At 57.8% G+C, this 17789-nt stretch overlaps 1 protein-coding gene across 4 annotated transcripts in view; it reads right to left on the bottom strand.

Moving 5' to 3' along the window:
* The window catches only part of FMNL3 (formin like 3), a 47045-nt gene that overhangs the window by 25391 nt on the left and 3865 nt on the right, over positions 1-17789 (bottom strand). For 3 of the 4 annotated variants that reach the window (XM_050924893.1, XM_050924892.1, XM_050924894.1), the window contains exons 2-4: positions 2030-2113; positions 1589-1669; positions 489-565 (exon numbers count right to left, since the gene is read on the bottom strand). In XM_050924893.1, the coding sequence (XP_050780850.1) occupies positions 489-565; positions 1589-1669; positions 2030-2113 (242 nt within the window). Of the gene's footprint in view, positions 1-488; positions 566-1588; positions 1670-2029; positions 2114-17541; positions 17728-17789 lie in introns of those variants that run through there. The other variant, XM_050924897.1, reaches the window with a different exon arrangement.

The following is a 17789-nucleotide window of genomic DNA, read 5'->3' as shown; positions in this document are numbered from 1 at the left end:
GGAGCAACACTCGAGCTTCCAAGCACAGATGGCAGCAGCTGGTCGCTACAGACAAGAAGTCTCACCACAGACGGGGCTTGGGCCCAATGAGGCCCACCTGGGGAAGACAGAAGGGGCGGTTGGCCCCAGGCCCCCGATTTGAGAGGGCCCCCAAACTGAGTGGCGCAGCAGCCTGGCATGTCCCTCACAATGGAGGGGCGGGTGGGCCAAACCTGAGCGGTGCTGCCATCCCACACGCCAGGGATCTCATCTCACCCGGCAGAGCGAGAATTCCCCAGCAGGCAGCCTGGGGCACCCTGGCGCAAAGGACCATGGCGAAAAGGGTCTCGGCTGCTATGGAACGATGCCTGAGCTGTAGCAAGGGGGCAGCCGGCCATGCAGAGCCTGAATCCGGAGCACGTGGGCCTCGGAAGGGGCACTGAGCAGAGACGAGCCCACCGCTCTGCTGGCTCCAGACCGAGCCTGCTCGCCGCGATAGTGGCACCTACCCAATGTGGTTGGTCCTCAGGGAGATCTCCAGCTCCCGCAGCACTTTGGTCGATTCCTGCACCCTCCGTCTGAACTTCTGCCAACAGAATCCCCCTGTTAGGAACAGCAACCAGCTCTGGGACCCAAGCCCAGCCCCCTCCATCCCTGGCAGAAACCACCTCCCCACCAGACCAGACCCATGAGCAACAGAGCCAGCACCGTGCGCTCTCTGGGGCTGGGACCCTCTGTTCTGCATTTGCAGGGCCAGGTTCTGGGCCAGGTTTGCAGGGATTTACCACCCAAAGATGGGGTCGGATCCCCACGCCACCCAGCAGGCCCCGCTGCAGCACTGATGGAGGGGATGGGATGATGGGGCTGCGTACAACAGCACGTAGCCAATCTGCGACTGCGAGCAGCAAATATCTCCAACAGCCGGAGACAGGACACTAGATGGGGCAGGCTCGGAGTTCTACCAATAATTCTTTCCCAGGGGTCTGGCTGGTGGGTCTTACCCACATGCTCAGGGTCTAACTGGTCAACATATTTGGGGTCAGGTGGGAATTTTCCCCTGGCTCAGATTGGCAGAGACCTTGGGGGGGTTTCACCTTCCTCTGCAGCACGGGGCACTTGCAGGTTTAGACTAGTGTAAATGGTGGATTCCAGCTTCTTGGAAATTCTGGTTCATGCCACCCTGTGTCTCAAGATCTAATTCAGGACCCCTGGAGCATGGCAGCTCTCCATGGAGTCGCAAGGTTTGGGTGGGTTATTTCTGTAACCACAGATGGTTTGTTCTGGAGGAGGCACTGCCCAGGGAGGGGGTCACTCCGCGCTCACCAGGCGCCTAGAATGAGTCCAACGAGCCCAGCTGCGGTCACAGCTCAGTGTTGGCGCGATGTGCCTGTGATGCCACGACAAACTTGCTCTCAGCCTGCGCGGCTGGGAAACCCTCGAGCTCTGAGAAACGCATCGCATGGCTGCTCAACCAGAGCTGGGAGCCAGGACCCCAGCACAGGAGTCTCTGGCACAAATGCTTCATCAACCTCCAAGCCCCCTTGGGTCTGGATTTGTAAGAGGAGGGTCTCCATGGCCCCAGCTCACGGCCGCCAGGCGAGCCCCTTACCTTGCGAGTCACGCCGGGGTCCAGGAAGGTCTGCAGTTTCTGGATATAGGTATGGGGGGGGTTCTTCACCTGGAACCTCTCCTGGAGGGGAGGAAAGGGCATGACTGCGAGTGTTGGAAGGAGGAGGAGCCGCGGCCTGGAGGGGAAGGCGTGGGCATCAGCGGCTGGGATGGAGCAAAAGCTGCAAGGGGCACGCGCGGCTCTGACTCGCTGCTCCCATTAGCCGCAAGCCTGGATCACCCTGACGGCTCCTGTGGCCAGCCCTGAGCACAGAGCGACTCCTGTGTCTGTGCGGACCCGGCTTTCCCCTGCACCGGCCAGGGAGCCCCAGCGCCCCACTGCTGCTGTCCCAGGTAAGTCCCCTATCCCCAGCCTTCTGCCCACAGGGCCCCCAAGCCGTGGCTGGGCTTATGGCCCCAGTCCCATCCCGCGCCCCAGTACCTGGTCGCAGATCAGGTCCCATTTTTTCTCGTTGTCGTACTGGCGCAGGAGTCGGGCTTTGTCAGGAGGGAGGTTCATGGAGCTCTGCAGAGAGGCGAGATGACAGGCGACATGAGGGAGGGCTGCAGGCGGCTGGACCCCTCCCCATCGGCGTGACCTGCCTTGGCCCTAGCGCGGCTGGCTACGGCTGGCCTGTTCACTCCTGCAGCCCCGAGCCAGCCAGGGCTGCCCCAGACACACTGCCGACTGGGAGTGGTGCTAATGCCCCCCCAAGCCCCCGGCCCAGCTCCAGCCCCTGCCCACCCTGACAAAGGACTTCTGGAAGGCACTGAAATGAAGCAGGGCTGGTGGTGCACATGGGGGTTCTCACCCCGGGGTTCACCTGGAGATGGGGGTTGCTGTGCCACTGCTGATCCACAAGGCTGGGGGTCTTGATCACCTGGGGTCACTGAAGGTCCCATGTTGCTAATTTGTGCTGCCAGCACAGGTATCCAGGTCCTGCTCCGGCTACCCTGGTACCCTCAAGCGGGGCCACACCCTCAGCTGGTGCAAATCAGCTCCACGCCCCTGAGATGCCCGCGGAGCTACACCCATTTCCTCCAGCTGAGGATCTGGCCCAGCACCCTTCCCCTCCTGTCATGCACCCCACATCTCCAGGGCAGAGCTGGGGCGAGAGCCCTGCCCCCTAGCGTGGCCTGCTCTCTCCGGATCCTGGGGGGTGATGTAGGTTCCCTTTACCCCCCTGCCCCTGCGAGCAGCCGGGTCTCATCAGTTGGGATCAGGGAGCAGAGGGGAAGCGGGTCAGGGCCTGTGAGGGTTTTAAGCTAGTTACCACCGAGGGGGAGGGGGAGACGGAGCTCGGATTGCACCGTAGAACTAAGACATGACTTCATCACCTAATGGCTTTAGCACACACAGCGTCTCAGCACAGGCGAGACGGGAGAATGAGCCCACCAGGACCCCCACGCTGCCCCATGCCAGCCCCGCCTGCTGCAGTGGTTCGGAGACGGGGCAGCGTCCTGCCCCCCCTGCACACCATTGGCTGCACCATTGGCGAACAGAGGGCAGATGGCCTGCCAGACCCCGCGGCCCAGAGCCTCTGGCTGCATCCTGGCCTTCTTGGAAATTGAAGGCGGCTGCAGCCGCACAATGGTCCTTTTGTTCTGGGGCGAGGAGCTCTGGGCTCGGTGTCTCCCAGCCACAGTGCTGGCGAGGCCACGAGGCCCACGGCATTCCTGGGCCAGGCCTGACTGCCCTCCGATGGCTGCACCCTCAGAGGAGCCTGGCCTCCTGGGCACCAGACAGGCTTACTCCTGCCTGGGACCTCGGGCCTCTCCCATCCCGCGTCGGCCTGGCCTGCTTAGATTGTAGGCAGCCCGGGGCAGAGACCAGCTCTCATGCTGCCCCTGGGCAAGGCCTGGCTCCCTGATCTCAGCTGGGCATCCCAGCAGTGCTGGAACTGCTCGTTTCAATATGAGCGACGCCCCCCTCCCCTCTCTCCAGCCCCTGCACCATGCCCCAGAGGTGGGGCTGGCACCAGGGCTGGGCATCAGCAGGAATCGAGGTACATCGCCACCTGAATCTTCAGTCGTGTCTTCACGAGTTGCTCAGTGACACGACTGCGAGCACTCGTGCAAGCAGGGCAACTGCATTTGCTGCCAGGGGTGTTTACACGCAAACACTCCTGCCCACGTGTGATCAGCCCCCCAGACGCTCCCCCTTTCACTGGGCACAGGCCTGGTGCTGGAGCAGCTTTTGCTCCATGCTCACTGCACAGCACAGCTTGTTGGGCCTCCTTCCTGTGACTGCCGTCGCATGAAAATCTCGCCGTATCACAGACCCATCGCTTCCAGTCTACACCAGCTTCCTCTGCACTAACCACAGCCTGGCTCCTGCCGGAACGCCGCTCTCAGCCACTTCCTGCGATGATCTGCGCTGGGCAGGCTGAAGGCGACGAGCCCAGCGGTGCGGGCACAGGACCTGGCACCACTTCCCAGCGCCAGCGAGGACTATCAGCCGGCAGCACGGGACTGCTCCACGCCCGCTCGCTCGTTCGCCCAGCAGAGCACACTGGGACGTTTCATCCCTTGAACTAGGCCCAGCGCCCTGGGAGGGCAAAGGCCCCAGGACCCAACAGTGGCCTCACCAGCGTCTGCCCTGGCCAAGTGCTCAGCACCCTGAGCTGTGCTCAGCCTGCCACCTGTCCATGGACTCTGGGCCCTGGCTGGGAGTGCTCAGACAGTCAGTCCACAGCATCTCCGGTACACGGCTCGTTGCCTGCGGGCTCCTTCCGTGTTCTGTTCGTTCGAGGCAGGAGACCCAGCGACCCAAGCCCACGCAGACAGGAGGGTGTGACACCAGACAGTGCCATGGGCGACGCGTGTCAGCATCTAACCGAGGTCCTGGAGATGCCCTTTGTGCGGGGCCTGAAGGTCTCTTACCTTCTAAATCCCCTTTACCTGAGCACCCGTTTCTTCCGATGTGCCACGCCCTGCCCAACCAGTGGTGATGGACCAATGCCTCAGGGCCTGGCACCCGCAGGACAGGGGCAGGGGGCAGCAGCTGTGTCCTGGAAGCAGTGGGGTCAATGCTGGCTGTGGGGCCAAGCAGCTCTGTGGGTTTCCTATGGAGGGTCCCGGTTTGCCCCCCATTGAGCCAAGCCTGCAGGAAATGCCACCACAAGGCACTGGGATACAGAGCATCATCGCGAGGCCTTTGGGGCCACATCCTCCCCCAGGCAGGGGGCCAGCCCTAGTCCCTGGCGCCCCTCGTTCAAGGCTGCCCTGGCCCAACGCCACACACCGTGCACAGGGGATAGGGCGCTAAGCTGGGGAAAGAGAATTCTGCCTCCCCTCTGCTTCGTCCTCCCTCCGCTCCCTGGAGCGCAGAGCTCTTTGCTGTGCCCCTAGAGACCACGCAGGGGGCCCAGGACCGGATTCTCTCTCCCTTCCTCCGCCAGACACCTAGGAACCGGCAGAGGGGAACTGGGCACTGAACAGCCATGGCACGACGTAAACCCCAGCAGCCACCTCCCCGGCTGGCGCAAGTCACTGCTGGGTCAGTTCAGGCCACTGAGGAGCTGGTGCAGGGTTCAGATCAGGCCCTCTTCCCAGGCATGCTCAGGGATGCCCACGACCTAGATACCACAGTGATGGGCAGGGGGGAGAGAACCAGAACAGAACAGCACAGACCAGAACGTCATGCCCCATCTTGGCCGCAAAGCCCATCTGTGACAGTCCTTGAGACTGTGTCTGGATCCCTCCTCTGAGCGACAGGCGTGACTTGATTTCCCCCTGCTAACTGCATCAGTTTCTCTCACTCCGGAGGTTTGACAGGAATTGTTTATCAGGCAGCCCCCACCTCTGCCAGAAAAGCTGTGTGGGACAGCCTCACGCCGTTCCCGCCAGGGCTCCCTCCTCACTGCGAGCGCTGGCGTCCTGAGCGGCTCCATGCTGGCGCTCTGAGCCGTACCTAGGCCAGGGCTGAGCCAGAGACTGCAGCCCCACAAGGTAGGATCAAAAGAGGCAAAGAGCGATGAACCCTCCTGCTTCCCAGCGTGAGTCACCCAGGCTGGGAAGAGCGGCTGCTCGTGCCGTCTGGGGTTCCTGCACTGCCGCTGAGGTGGCTGCTGCTGGCGACCGTCCCAGCCAGGAACCTGGACCAGGCCAGACCCAGACCTAGCCTGTTCCAGCCGTGACCAGCACAGAGGGACAGGACCAAGATCACACTAGAGAGCCTGGCAGACCCAGGCCTCCCAACTCCCAATCCACCGTTTTAACCACTGGGCCACCTTCCCTCCCACCCTGTCCGGACAGCCGGGGCGCGGGGCTTGCACCCAGGCCAGGGAGATTTGCCACTGATTTCAACAGCAGCAAGACGACACTCCAAGCGCCCCACTGAGAGAAACATGAAAGGGAGAAGGAGAGTGAGGCAAGCTCCTTCCTCCAGCCTCCTCCCGAGCTTCTGTCCTTTTTAGTGTCAGATAGCGACTGCACGGGGATTTTCCACACCGCCCCCTGCATCGCCTCCTCACAGAACCAAGAGGCGGCCTGGGGCAGAGGGAAAGCAATAACCAAACCAAAAAATAATAGAGCTCATCTTGGCCTGTGTTCAGCTGCACAGAGACAGAAACCACATTGTGCAACACTGGGCTGCCTGAGAGGTGAAAAGGAAACTTTAAAACCATCAGCTGACTTTCCCAGGCCTGGATCGGGGGTGGGGGCTGCTTTTATTTCTAGCCCAGAGAACGAAGGGTGGTTTTCCCAACCCCACAGCTCACTGACTCGTGGGTCGTCCCCGTAACACAAAGGCCCGTTTCCCCCCTCCTCGCTCCCCCGATCCGTGTCCCTGCTCACAGCCTTGCTCAGCCCAGAGGAGGAGCTGGGGGAGGCTGGACATAGGGCCGGATGAAACGGGATATTCTTCTGGCTCAAACAACTCCCCCCCGCTCCCTCACGAAGCAGCCAGAACTGGCTGTTTTCAGGGGGTCCCAGGAGAGAGGCCCCCCCCGTCTCTGGGCCTGATCCTGTCCAGCCCCAAACCTCGCCCCATGAGACGCTGAGCGGCATTCAGGGTCACAGCCCAAGCGACAGGAGCTGATGATTGGGAGCAGGGAGGTGGGGGCAGCATGACCCCACTAAGCCCAGCCCACCACCCCCACAGATTCTCACTAGGGCACTGGTCAAAGCATGTGGCAGACCAGCGGAGGGGGGCAAAGCTCAGCTGGACATGTGCCCGATGAGACCTGACTCTCACAATGGCTCCACAACTCCTGGGCTGCGTGGGGTGTTCCTGAAAGCCCCAGCTCCAGGAGCCAGGTGATGGAGTCAGGAGTCAGCCCCCACTGAACCCACACTGTGAATTTAAACAACTGGCTTGGCTCCGATATTGCTTTGAGAGGCTGCTTTCCGCAGCTCCCCAAGCATTTAGAAACCAGCTGCAGTTAAATCGGTGTCACTTCCCTGGGCAGCCAGACCTGGTCCCTGCTGGGTGCAGAGAACGGCCGGCAGCCGAGGCCCCTAATAGCCCCACCCAACTGCACGTTCGCTGGCAGCTTTTCAAGCCCAACTGGTGATTTCCCAGCTCAAGGCTGGTGAAGACCTGGCCCTCCTGAGCCCCCCCAGGTGGCCCACTGTGAGGCCCAGTGTGTCCCATATCACCCCTGCCGCTGGGCCCCGGTGCCAGAGCCCCACTCCACCACCCCAGCCTGGCAGCAGCTCCCAGGCCATTCCTAGTCCGAGACCATGGCAGGACGCTGCTGGCCAGCACATAGCCCAGGGTGGCTCCTCTACTGGGCCCAGCCTGCCCCGGCTGCTGCCAGCCCAAGTCCAGCCCTGGCTTGTTTCCCCTCCACCTTCACCAGTTCCAGCTCAATCCAAGATCAGGAGCTAAAACGATCCCCAGGCAGAGTTTAGGGGACCCCTTCGGCCAATCCAGGCTTCCAGCCCCCCGCGGGGAAATGGCTGCAGGAAGGAGAAAGCATCTTATCTCACTGCCCAGCCCCTCCTGCCGGGGCAGTGACGCTCAGCCACCATTTCCAGGCTCCTCCGGGCCTCCCCGCCCCTCAGGCTTGGGCCTGGCAGCCGGAGCAGAGCTGCCTGGGATGGAGGCGTGGTGGCTCGTGTTCCTAGGAACGCGGCTTTGCCCTGGGCCTGGAGAGGAAACCGCAGGGAGGTCCGATCAAACACAGGTCTCGCTGCCCCAGGCCCCCACCTCCGGGGGCTGGGAGAGGACCTGGTCTGGCCAGCCCAGCCTTCCATCTTCAGCAGTGGCCAGTGCAAGAAACACCGCAGGAGGCAGCTGGGGGTGGATGGCCCCAGGAACGACCCTGCTGCCACCCGCAGCTCGAGCCTGGCTTACATGCTGAAGCACGACAGTTCTCATCCCTTCCAAAACTCTTGCTGATTTTTAATCACCCTGGCTAGTCTCATTATCCGGAGAAACGTCTAATCCCTTTGTATAAACCCTGCTAAGATCTTGGCCTCCAACCGCGTCTTGTGGAGCTGAGTTCCACAGGCTAAGTGCACGCAGTGTTGGAGGAGAGCCACAGCAGAAGGATCTCACTAGTTTCCAGGCACAGCCAGTGCCAGGAAGATACTCGAGGGCTGGAAGGAGCACAAAGACTAGCAAAAACAACGATGACTTGTAAGGGCAGGACAAGAGAGCTAAATATGTTCTGGTGATGGCTGCATGGTCCAGGGGCTGGGGTTTGCCATGACAATAACTCTCTGCAAACATTAGACAAGCATGCACACCTAGGATAGAGGGGGGTTACTTAGCGTGGACTAACGGGGTATGGACTGGGAGACACAGGGGGATCAGTAGGAGTCCAGCCACACTAGCAGCTGAGTTCAGACACTAAGGAGCTGAGGGCCTTGTCCGAGGATCCCAAATGACCTGCGGTTCCTTATACGAAATCAGAACCTTGAGCACATGGCCTGGGAGATGTTTTCAGGGCCACTGCCCAGCCGTGCCGCAGACAGAGCCACCATCCAGCAACGCCACCAAAAGGCAGCAAATTCAGGACTGAGGAAACACAGCACAGAGCTACACTGCGGAACTCCCTGACACAGGGTGTCACCGAGGCTGAGAGTTCAAGAAGGACTGGACGGACGCCTCGATAAGAACAACACTTGGAGTTCTGGCAGTTAGCGTGAAGGCGGGGTATCCTTCAGCAGAGAGTTCCACAGGTTAGTTACCCTTCTGCCCTGTATGCATGTGCCGCCGTCCAGTGACACTAGCTGGGATGGGGTAAATAGGACCGACAGGAGCAGCCTGTAGTGTTTTATCGGCCTCTCTCACGTTGGCTCCAGATTCATACTGAGAGTCTGCTGCAGAGCTCGGGACGGAACCCAGGCGTCCTGGCTCACTCTTCTGCCCTAGTCACGGCTTTGTTTGCACGCCACACTAGTGCAAACCCCCACAGCACAGGCAAGGGTCGAAGTCCTTCCTCGGGTCTGGACAATCCTGGACACACTTTGTCACCAGCCCACGCCCTCCTGTCGGACCTCACCAGCCCACGCCCAAGGAGCTGCTGGCCCAAGAGCACACGTTCAACCCACAGCACTGCACGAAACCGTGCAAAGAACCAGCCTGGCTAGGCCTGGCTTGGGCGCTTGGCTCCCGCCCTCCCTAGTCCCAGGTCAACTCTTATTTTTATAACAAGCCTGACCGCAAATTACAGCATCCGCGTTCTGCAAACCTACAACTAAGGAGGCAGGAGAGTGTTTTCCACCCGCCAACCAGCCCTGCTCTGTCCCCTGGGCTCGGCTGACGCCAGGAGCTGGGCTTAGCTGGCTGTCAGGACCAGGAGTTAAATCCATCCCCCAGCCCCTTTGCTCATCTTCCAATCTTTAGGATTGAGTGGCATAAAATGTTATTCTCATAGACTCTAGGACTGGAAGGGACCTCGAGAGGTCATCGAGTCCCTGGAGATATTTAAGAGTAGGTTAGACTTCCTCGCAGCAGGCTTCAAAGCCCCGGAGCAGACAGAGGCGCCTCGCTATTCTTTCCCCTTTGGCAATGGCCGCAGCCCGGTGGATTCACCCTAACACCAGCCAGGCGGGTGGCTCTGGCCTGCACAGGCCAGGCACCAGGGCCAGCCCCATCCTCTCTCTCATTCCTGACAGCCGGGGCTGAGGCCCGAGTGGGGAATCGATCAGGGAAGCAGGGGCCCAGCAGTTTGCTCCCAGCTGGGACCAATCCTGGGACTCTCCAGTCTGAGGTGCTTACAGTGTAAAAGGTGGCTGACAAGTTGGCAAAGGGAGATGAGCAGACGACAAGCACCCCGTGAGAGCAGGGATCCCCACCCCTCACCGCCCGTCCCGAGAGCCAGGCTAGGCACCTGGGCAATTTTCAGGGGACTCCTGGGCAGAGAAACCACTGGACTTGCCGTGGGTCTGATGCCTTCTCTTAGGGCCGCTTTAGGGCCCTAAATACTTGTAACAACCCGGCCACTAGGCACGTGTGAAAATCCCAGCCCCAAGCCAGTAGTACCAGCTATTTATCACTAGTATCACAGGAGCTGCAGGGGCACCAGGCCTTGGTTTAGGCACCGAAGCAGAGCCAGCGTCTGGAAAGCGCCAGCCCTAGCCCCAGCGGTGCTGCATCAAGGGGGGAGGTGCTTGGAGAGGCAGAGGAGCTGGGAGTCTGAGGAAGAAAGGCCCAATACCCAAATGCTGAGCGCTGTGAAACTTGGGATCTCCTGCCCTTGTGCTCCCACGGGGCACTGTGCAGTTTCTTTACGGTCTCCCCTGCCGCTGAAAAAAACCACCATCAAAAAGCAGCTGGATTCGGTTTTCCCCATGCGAGGAAGACACGCTCAGGAAGCGCAGCCAGACACAGGGCCGGATTCTGCCCCCGGTCTAGTGCCCCGAGCTCCTTGGAGTAACCCAGCATCCGCAAGAGCAGAATCAGCCCCGGGGGCCAGCGCTGCCGGCAGTGAAGTTGCAGGAGGCTTTTGGCCCAGGCGAGAAGCCAGCCGGGCGGCTCGGTACCAAGCTCTCCTGCCATGGTTCCGGGTTATTTCGGATCAGAGCCTCTAAACTCCTAGTTCCTTTCTCAAAGCTCCGTTCTCCAAGGTTTTGCTTTTTAAACCTCCAGTGTGCAAATCCAGTCAGGGGGCATGAGTGTCCCCTGCACCCGCCCTTGTCCAGCCCAGAGCGACTCAAGGTTAATGCAACGAGTCCGAGGCTCCAGCGGCCAACCCTTGTGGGTGAGAACACCAGCGTTCTCAGGAAGAGCCAGGCTGCATCGGGGACTGGGGCAGCGACGCAGCCAGTGCAGATGCTGCGTGCTGTTCCGAGCAAGGCCACCTCTGGTGACCGCAGTAACACAGGCGCGTTGCAATGTTTTGCTGCTGCAGCTTTTTGGGTGCTGCTGCCAGGGTGCATGTGTCCCTAACGAGGCCCCAGCAGCGCTGTATACCCACTTTGCAGAGGTGTGCACACGCTGCGAGTTCACTGTCTCTCTCTCTCTGATTTGCACAGAGACAGGGAGGGGATCTGGCAGGGAGGTGGACCCAGTCTAGTGCTCACTTCTGCACTGAGGCTCTCCTACGCCTAGAGCCAGGAGGGACGGGGCAGCGTCCATGGGCCTCAAAATAGGAGCTTAATTTTATGCCAGGTACAAACAAAGCCTGTCTCTTTCATGCCAGCTTTGTTCCCCACCAGGCTGAGCTGCAAACAGGAAAGCGTTTGAGGATCAAAGTTAACCAGGCAGCCTGGGACTAAACTTGCCAGTATCAGAGCCAAGCGAAGCCAACTCCAAGTCTGCAGCCTCCTGGAACGGCTTCCCACTGATCTATAATTACTCCACAGCAGCTCCTCAATTGCGACATTCCCTGGCTAATTACACACATTCCCCCACAAGGCCAGGGAAGTGGGTGGCAGATCCAGGACATTAATGACAGGACGCCTGGTGGTTTATATGTCAGAGTGAGGGGGGGGGCTGGGAGGCCAGCAGGCGGCCTGCAGCACATGAGATCCTGCCAAGCTCCAGCTAAGCCGGAGCAGAGCAGACAAAGGACTTGGATAGGAGTTTGAAAGTGGCACTTAGACGCTGTCCGTCCCTAATCAGTGGTGCAGCATTGCTGTGTGCTGTGAAACACGTCCAGAGGTGGCTGCATTTCAGGGCTGGGTAAAACCAGGCACTTCGCCCCTTGCAGGGCTGAGGAGTTTACCACGAAGTGACTCAGACATTTCAGCTACTGCTCACAAAGCCTGCTGGCTCTGGCGCGCAGGGGCTAAGGTGATGATCTAGAGAGCTGCTTGCAGAAGCTAAGAACCCGAGTTTTAGCACGTTTCAGAGGGAAGTTTTGCCATTGGTAACATGGATTAGATCAGTAACAATTCTGCTCTTAGGCTGCCCTTTCCTTTACAGCAGATGAACTCAAAGTGCTTTACAAAGGTGAATACCATTATTCCACATTACACAGGTGGGGAAACTGAGGTACACGGAAGGAAAAGGACTCACCCCAAGGTCACACATTAAGGTTCGGAACCCCGCAATTCTGACTCCCAGTCCTGCGTTCTAACCATCAGTCCAGTGGCAGTTTCAGTGCAAAGTGATTTACAGGACGGTTTATGGCAGGTGAAGGACTGTATATGTGAATGATAACTGAGAACTGTTTAAGAACATTTCACTAGAGGTCCAGAAAACCACAAAGCAAGAGAAAGGCTACGTTACAAAATCAGCCTGGCCTAGAGGAGAAGTGAAAGAAGCTATAAACAAAATAGACACAATAGGTAACACATGGAAAGAGGAGCTGATAGTAATGAATATAAATTAGAAGCTAGGAATTATAGAAAATTGATGAGGGAAACAAAAGGACACATGGAGACAGCAGAGTTAAGGAGATAAGGATATATCAGGAACAAAAGAAATCCCAACAATGGTACTGGTTCATGACTGGATGGCAGTGGTAGAATGGCCACTCATAATGCAGAAAAGGCAGCCAAGTTCTCCAAAGCTCTCTCTTCTCTGTTTGGGGAAAAAGTCAGATGATGTCATCATATCCGATGATGATGCTGACAACGATGACACTCTTTCCATTCCCACACTAACTCAGGATTATATTAAACGGCAGCTACTAAAGCTAAACATTTTCAAATCAGTAGAGCCAAAAAAACTTGCATCCAAGAACTTTCAAAGAGCTGGCCAAAGGCTCTCTGGCTCATTAAGGTTCATTTTCACTAATTCCTGGGACACTGGGGATGTCCCAGAAAACTGGAAGAAAGCTAAAGCTTTATCTTAACAGGGCAAATAGGATGACTTGGGTAAGGATAAGCCTGTCTGCCTGACATCAATGCCAGGCAAAAGAATGGAGCGGCTTGTACTCGACTCAGTTAATGCACAATTAAAGGACGGTCATGTCATTAATGCCAGTCAACATAGGTTTGTGGGAAACAGACCTGAGTTTTAAATGAGGCAACACGTTTGGCTGATGAATGCAACAGTGCTGCTTTACTAGACTTTGGTTTCTGGAAGACGTTAGACTTGGTATCACATCATGTTTTTATTAGAAAGCTAGAACAGAACAAACCCAACCTGGCGCACATTACATGGGTTAAAAGCTGGCTAACTGAGCTATCTCAAACCATCCCCAAGGGGGCAAGTCTCTAGAGGGCCCTGCAGGGATCGGCTTTTGGACCTCTGCTAGTTAACATTTTTATCAATGAGCTTGAAGAAACCATAAAATCCTCACTGATCAGATCTGTGGATGGCACACAGATGGGACGGGTGGTGAATAATGAAGAGGACAGGTCACCGAGACAGAACCATCTGGTTTGCTAAGTAAACTGGGCACAAGCAAACAGTGTATATTCCAATATGGCCAAACGTCAAGTCATCCCCCCGGGAACACAGAACACCGGCGAAGGTACGGGACGGGGGACTCTATCCTGGCAAGCAGTGACTCTGAACATGTCTAGGAAGTCGGGGGGGGGGTGTGTGGGAATAATCAGTGGAACATGAGGGGCTGATCCTGCTTTGAGCAGGGGGTTGGACTCAATGACCTCTCGAGGCCTCTTCCAACCTGAATTTTCTCTGGATTCTGTGAGCTCCCCATGCAACGCTGAGGCCAAAAGCGCCAATGTGATCCTGGGACGTATCAACAGGGGAATCTAGAGCAGGTGGTGCCAGGCAGGTTCTATTGCCTCTGTCCTGGGCCCTGGGGCAACCCCTCGCAGAACGTGGGGCTCACAATTTAAGGAGGTTGATAAACCGGAGCCAGAGAAGAGCCATGAGAAGGAGGAAAGAGTTAGAAAACACGCTGAGAAACGCAAGGAGCTCAGTCTGTCCCTCAGATCCCAGAGAAGGCTGCAGGGTGACTGGGGCGCAGGCTGTGAGAAGCGAGGAAGGGAAGAAAAATGCGACAGTGAAGGGCTGGTCAGTCAAGCAGACAAAGGGACAAGATCCTGGGGCCGGACGTTGAAGCTGGACAACAATAAGGTGCTAATTGTGAACAGGGAGGATAATTAACCACTGGAACAATTTACCAAGGGTGGGGGTGGATTCTCCATCTCTGGCAACTTTTAAATCCAGCCTGGCTGCTTCTCTAGATGATCTTCCCTAGGAATTATTCCAGGGCCGTGCTCTGGCCCATCCACACAGGCACCCAGGCTAGACAATCACAGCGCTCCCTTCTAGCCTAATGGGGTATAATTGTTGGGAGGCTCCAAGGATCTGCTAACCCCGCAGGCGGTGCCCGTCAGAGCTTGACCTGGTGTGACGGAGGATTGTTAGAGTGGGGCAAACAGCAGGTGGTGCTGATGCACAGGGGTTAGTGCTCCCTATGCCAAAGTCTGGCTTTCACGTACACCACCGTAAACCCGGAGCACCTCCACTGGAGCGAACAGAGTCACACTGGATTTACATCATTCACCCTGAGATCAGAAACTGGCCCCCACTCCACTGAAGTCGGGGATCCCCTCTGGATTTACCTCCTGAGCTGGGAATGCGCGGAGAGGAGACTGGATGGCGCAGACTCCAGCCAGGAAGAGAAGATAGACCAGGTAATAACCTGCTGCTGCAGCTGATTCGAGCAGCGAGGCTGCTTTGCTGGTGCACACGGTGAGCTCTGGGGTCCACTCTCAACCCAGTCCATGGCATTTCCAGCAGCAAGCTTTGGGCTCCAGTGGATGGCCATGCATGTCTACGACCCCGCATCACCCCTCGTGCACTGCAGGATCTGCAGCTGTGGGACAGACTGTCACCTGTGCGGGGAATTTACCCCTCGGGACACACAACTGATGTGTTTTCCCTCTTCAGAGCAGCCCTGACTTAGTGATACTTTGCCCTCTCTGCCATAGGCGGGGTTGGCCCTTTTCGGGGAGCTGGGCTCACCCCCCCCACCCCCATGACTAATCAGCAGCCTCCCAGCTGGTGACATCAAAGGAGCTCCTGGAGGGGGAAAGACCTGGTCAGGGCTACCTGCTGTGCTGGTGGCAAATGGCCTGGAGAGGCCAGGCGGCAGGGCCTGTTTTACCTGTCTTGGTCAACAATGAACTATGTTGGAAGAACTAATGAACCCCTGGGGGAAGGGATGGACACCTGGTGGGAGTGGCATGGTTGCCCTGGCTGGGGAGCTGGCTTGCCAGCCTGCATCACTAGGGAAACTGAGGCAGAGTCTGATACTGGGTTTGAAGGAGATCATCCAACACCCTGCTAGCACCTTCCCTTAGGTCTCCCTTTGGCACGCCCAGCCCTGCTGCGCTGTAGGGACCGTCCTCATGGGGAAATAGAGGCACAAACTCAACAAGCAGCCCTTGATTCTGCTCCCTTCCTGGGTTCTCCCCCTCGCCTCCTGGCTAGGGGAACGCAGCTAACCGAGGGGTGTCTCACTGCTTCCTCATGCTCCCCTGTCCATCGTCCATCTGGAGCCACCTGCTGTCTCTTGCCTCATTCTCAGATTTCAGCTCTTGGGCGCAGGGAGATGGGGGGATCCTGTTCGGAGTCTGTCCAGCACCTGGCACAAAGGGACAGCCTGGGCCTGGCTGCTACCGTAATACACCTAACAAACAATGGATAGTGCCCAGCACAATGGGAACCCCTGGGGGCTACTGTAATTGCCTAATAATACTGACATGCTTTTGCAGCTCCTAGGCTGCGGCACCCAAGAGCTGGATTATCAGGGTTGAGCCTGCGCTGGCAAGAGCCAGAAGCCCGTTCCCATTTCTCCCTCCGTGTGAGCAGGGGGTGAGTCAATCTCCAGCCAGCAGGATGTTTAACTTCCTCTCCCTCAACACCTGCTCTGGTAACCCTGGGCGCTAAGCAGCGCCATGCCGCATTGAACTCAGCAACCGGCCACTCGGACGCAACGTATCGTATCACCCAGAGGTCTCAACATTCATGTCCATTTTCATCCTTCTCATAGCACTGGTAGGGAAACTGAGGCAGAGAGCGTGAGAGAGACAGGGACTTGCCCAAAGTCACAGCTAATCTGTGGCAGAGCTCAGAGTGGAACTCAGGGGTCAGGGCTCTCAGCCCCCTCTACTCCAACCACTAGACCCCACTCCTGTCCCAGAGCTGGGAACAGGCCTGACTACCAGTCCCCTCCCGCTCTAACTGCTTGGCACACAGACGGGGTGTGTTTGTGTCAAGGCCAGGAATAGGACCAGGAGTCCTAACTCCCATTTTCCCACTCTAGTCCCAGTCCCCTTAAGGACCCAGAAGTCCAGGAACCAAGCCCTTTTCTCCCATCACAAGCATTGGGATGAGAAATGTGCAAAAAGAGTCTCTCCCCTCCACAGCCCGGACCCACCGAGATCCCCTGGGTTCTGTGTTTCCCAAAGTATTTTCCCTGGACGAGGCTTCTCTGTAACTAAACACTGATGCAACGATCCTGAAACACCAGCCCTGAGCCAACAGAGCTCCCGTTGGAGCCCTCAGGGGTGACACCATTCGTCTCCATCCGTGGAAACCTGCCATTCCCAGCGGGGGACAGGGGGGCAGCAGAACTCCCCGCCTCTCCCTGCTGCTCCTGGCTTTACCGGGAGTCTTGGGCAGGCATTTCCTCTCGACGTCAGCTTCCGGTTCAGAGAGATGGGAAGAATTAAAGTCTCACTGCCAAAATAAAGTTTCTCCTAGACAGGGCCCTTTCCAAGCACTGATCTTCACAAAGACCTCTCCCACCTGGCAAGCACAGGGCAGACCCAGCCACTGTGGGGAGACATGTTCCCTTTTCCTGCCCCACGTACGGTGTGCAGCCTGCCCCAGGGATTGGGGGCAGACAGGCTGCGACGTCATCTCGGAGCGATTGTGTCTCTGCTGCGTGGGAAATGCGCCCGTCTGCCAAAGGCCAGGCCGGGGAAAGCTGGAATCTCCAGCCGGACGTCCTGGCTGCTCCAAGCCCCAATTCTAAAACAAGAGATGGGGCAGGAGCTGGACCCAGTGGATCAGATTTGCTTTCAAAGCGAGAGGCAGGAATGTCAGCGAGTCTGGGCCCAAACCGCAGGATTTATTGAAGGAACCGTGTCCTCCCATTAACAGATGCCGTCTTGGGGTATTTGGGGTTAATTGCAATAATGTGTCAATTGGCACCACTCCTGAATTTGCAACACATGGGAGTCTGGCCCTTGGCTTAGAACAAAACATGTCAGCAGCCCCCTCCTTGGCCTTTGCACCCCAAACTCTGCCACAGTTCCCTCTCTCACATCATGTCTGACCAGCTCGCAGCTTGTAACAGGGTTCACCCCATTTTACAGATGAGGAGCTGAAGTGAAAGAGTCTGGGTCTGAGTGGGGAATTGCACTCTGAGCCCCCGTGCAGTGCCCCTCCGCCCCACGCTACCGGTCGTGTTCATGCCTGAGACGGAGAGAGCGCGAATGGACGTGACACGGATGGGAACCGACGCAGGGATCTAGTCGCACCAGCGGAGCGGAGTTAAAAGTAAAAAAGTTTAAAACACAAAAAAAGTGACCCAAATCAATGAGATTTCTGTTCTCTGAGTTGTAATGATTAACGCCCCAGGGGAAGGGGGTTGTTTGTAAAACAGGCGTTTTACCAGCACCCACCTTAAATTCAAAAATCCCTCTGTTTCCAGTGACGACTGGCAGATCCATCAGCCGCTGCAGTTTGCCACCCCGCTTTCTTCCCGGTCCACTGACAGCTACAGACCGGCTCCCACCAACACCCGTGGGGTTTGGGGCAGCTGCGGAGGGCACAGCCTGGCCCAGGAACTGCACAACCAGCCCCAGACGCACAAAACAGCCCCCAGCTCAGCTCTGCACACGACGATGGCTGGAACCCCCCAGCACAGAGG

Source organism: Gopherus flavomarginatus, chromosome 16, assembly GCF_025201925.1.
Source record: "Gopherus flavomarginatus isolate rGopFla2 chromosome 16, rGopFla2.mat.asm, whole genome shotgun sequence".
In the NCBI taxonomy this organism is placed as follows: Eukaryota; Metazoa; Chordata; order Testudines; family Testudinidae; genus Gopherus; species Gopherus flavomarginatus.
Note: the sequence above shows the minus strand (reverse complement) of the source record. Positions and strands in the feature narration are given on the sequence as shown.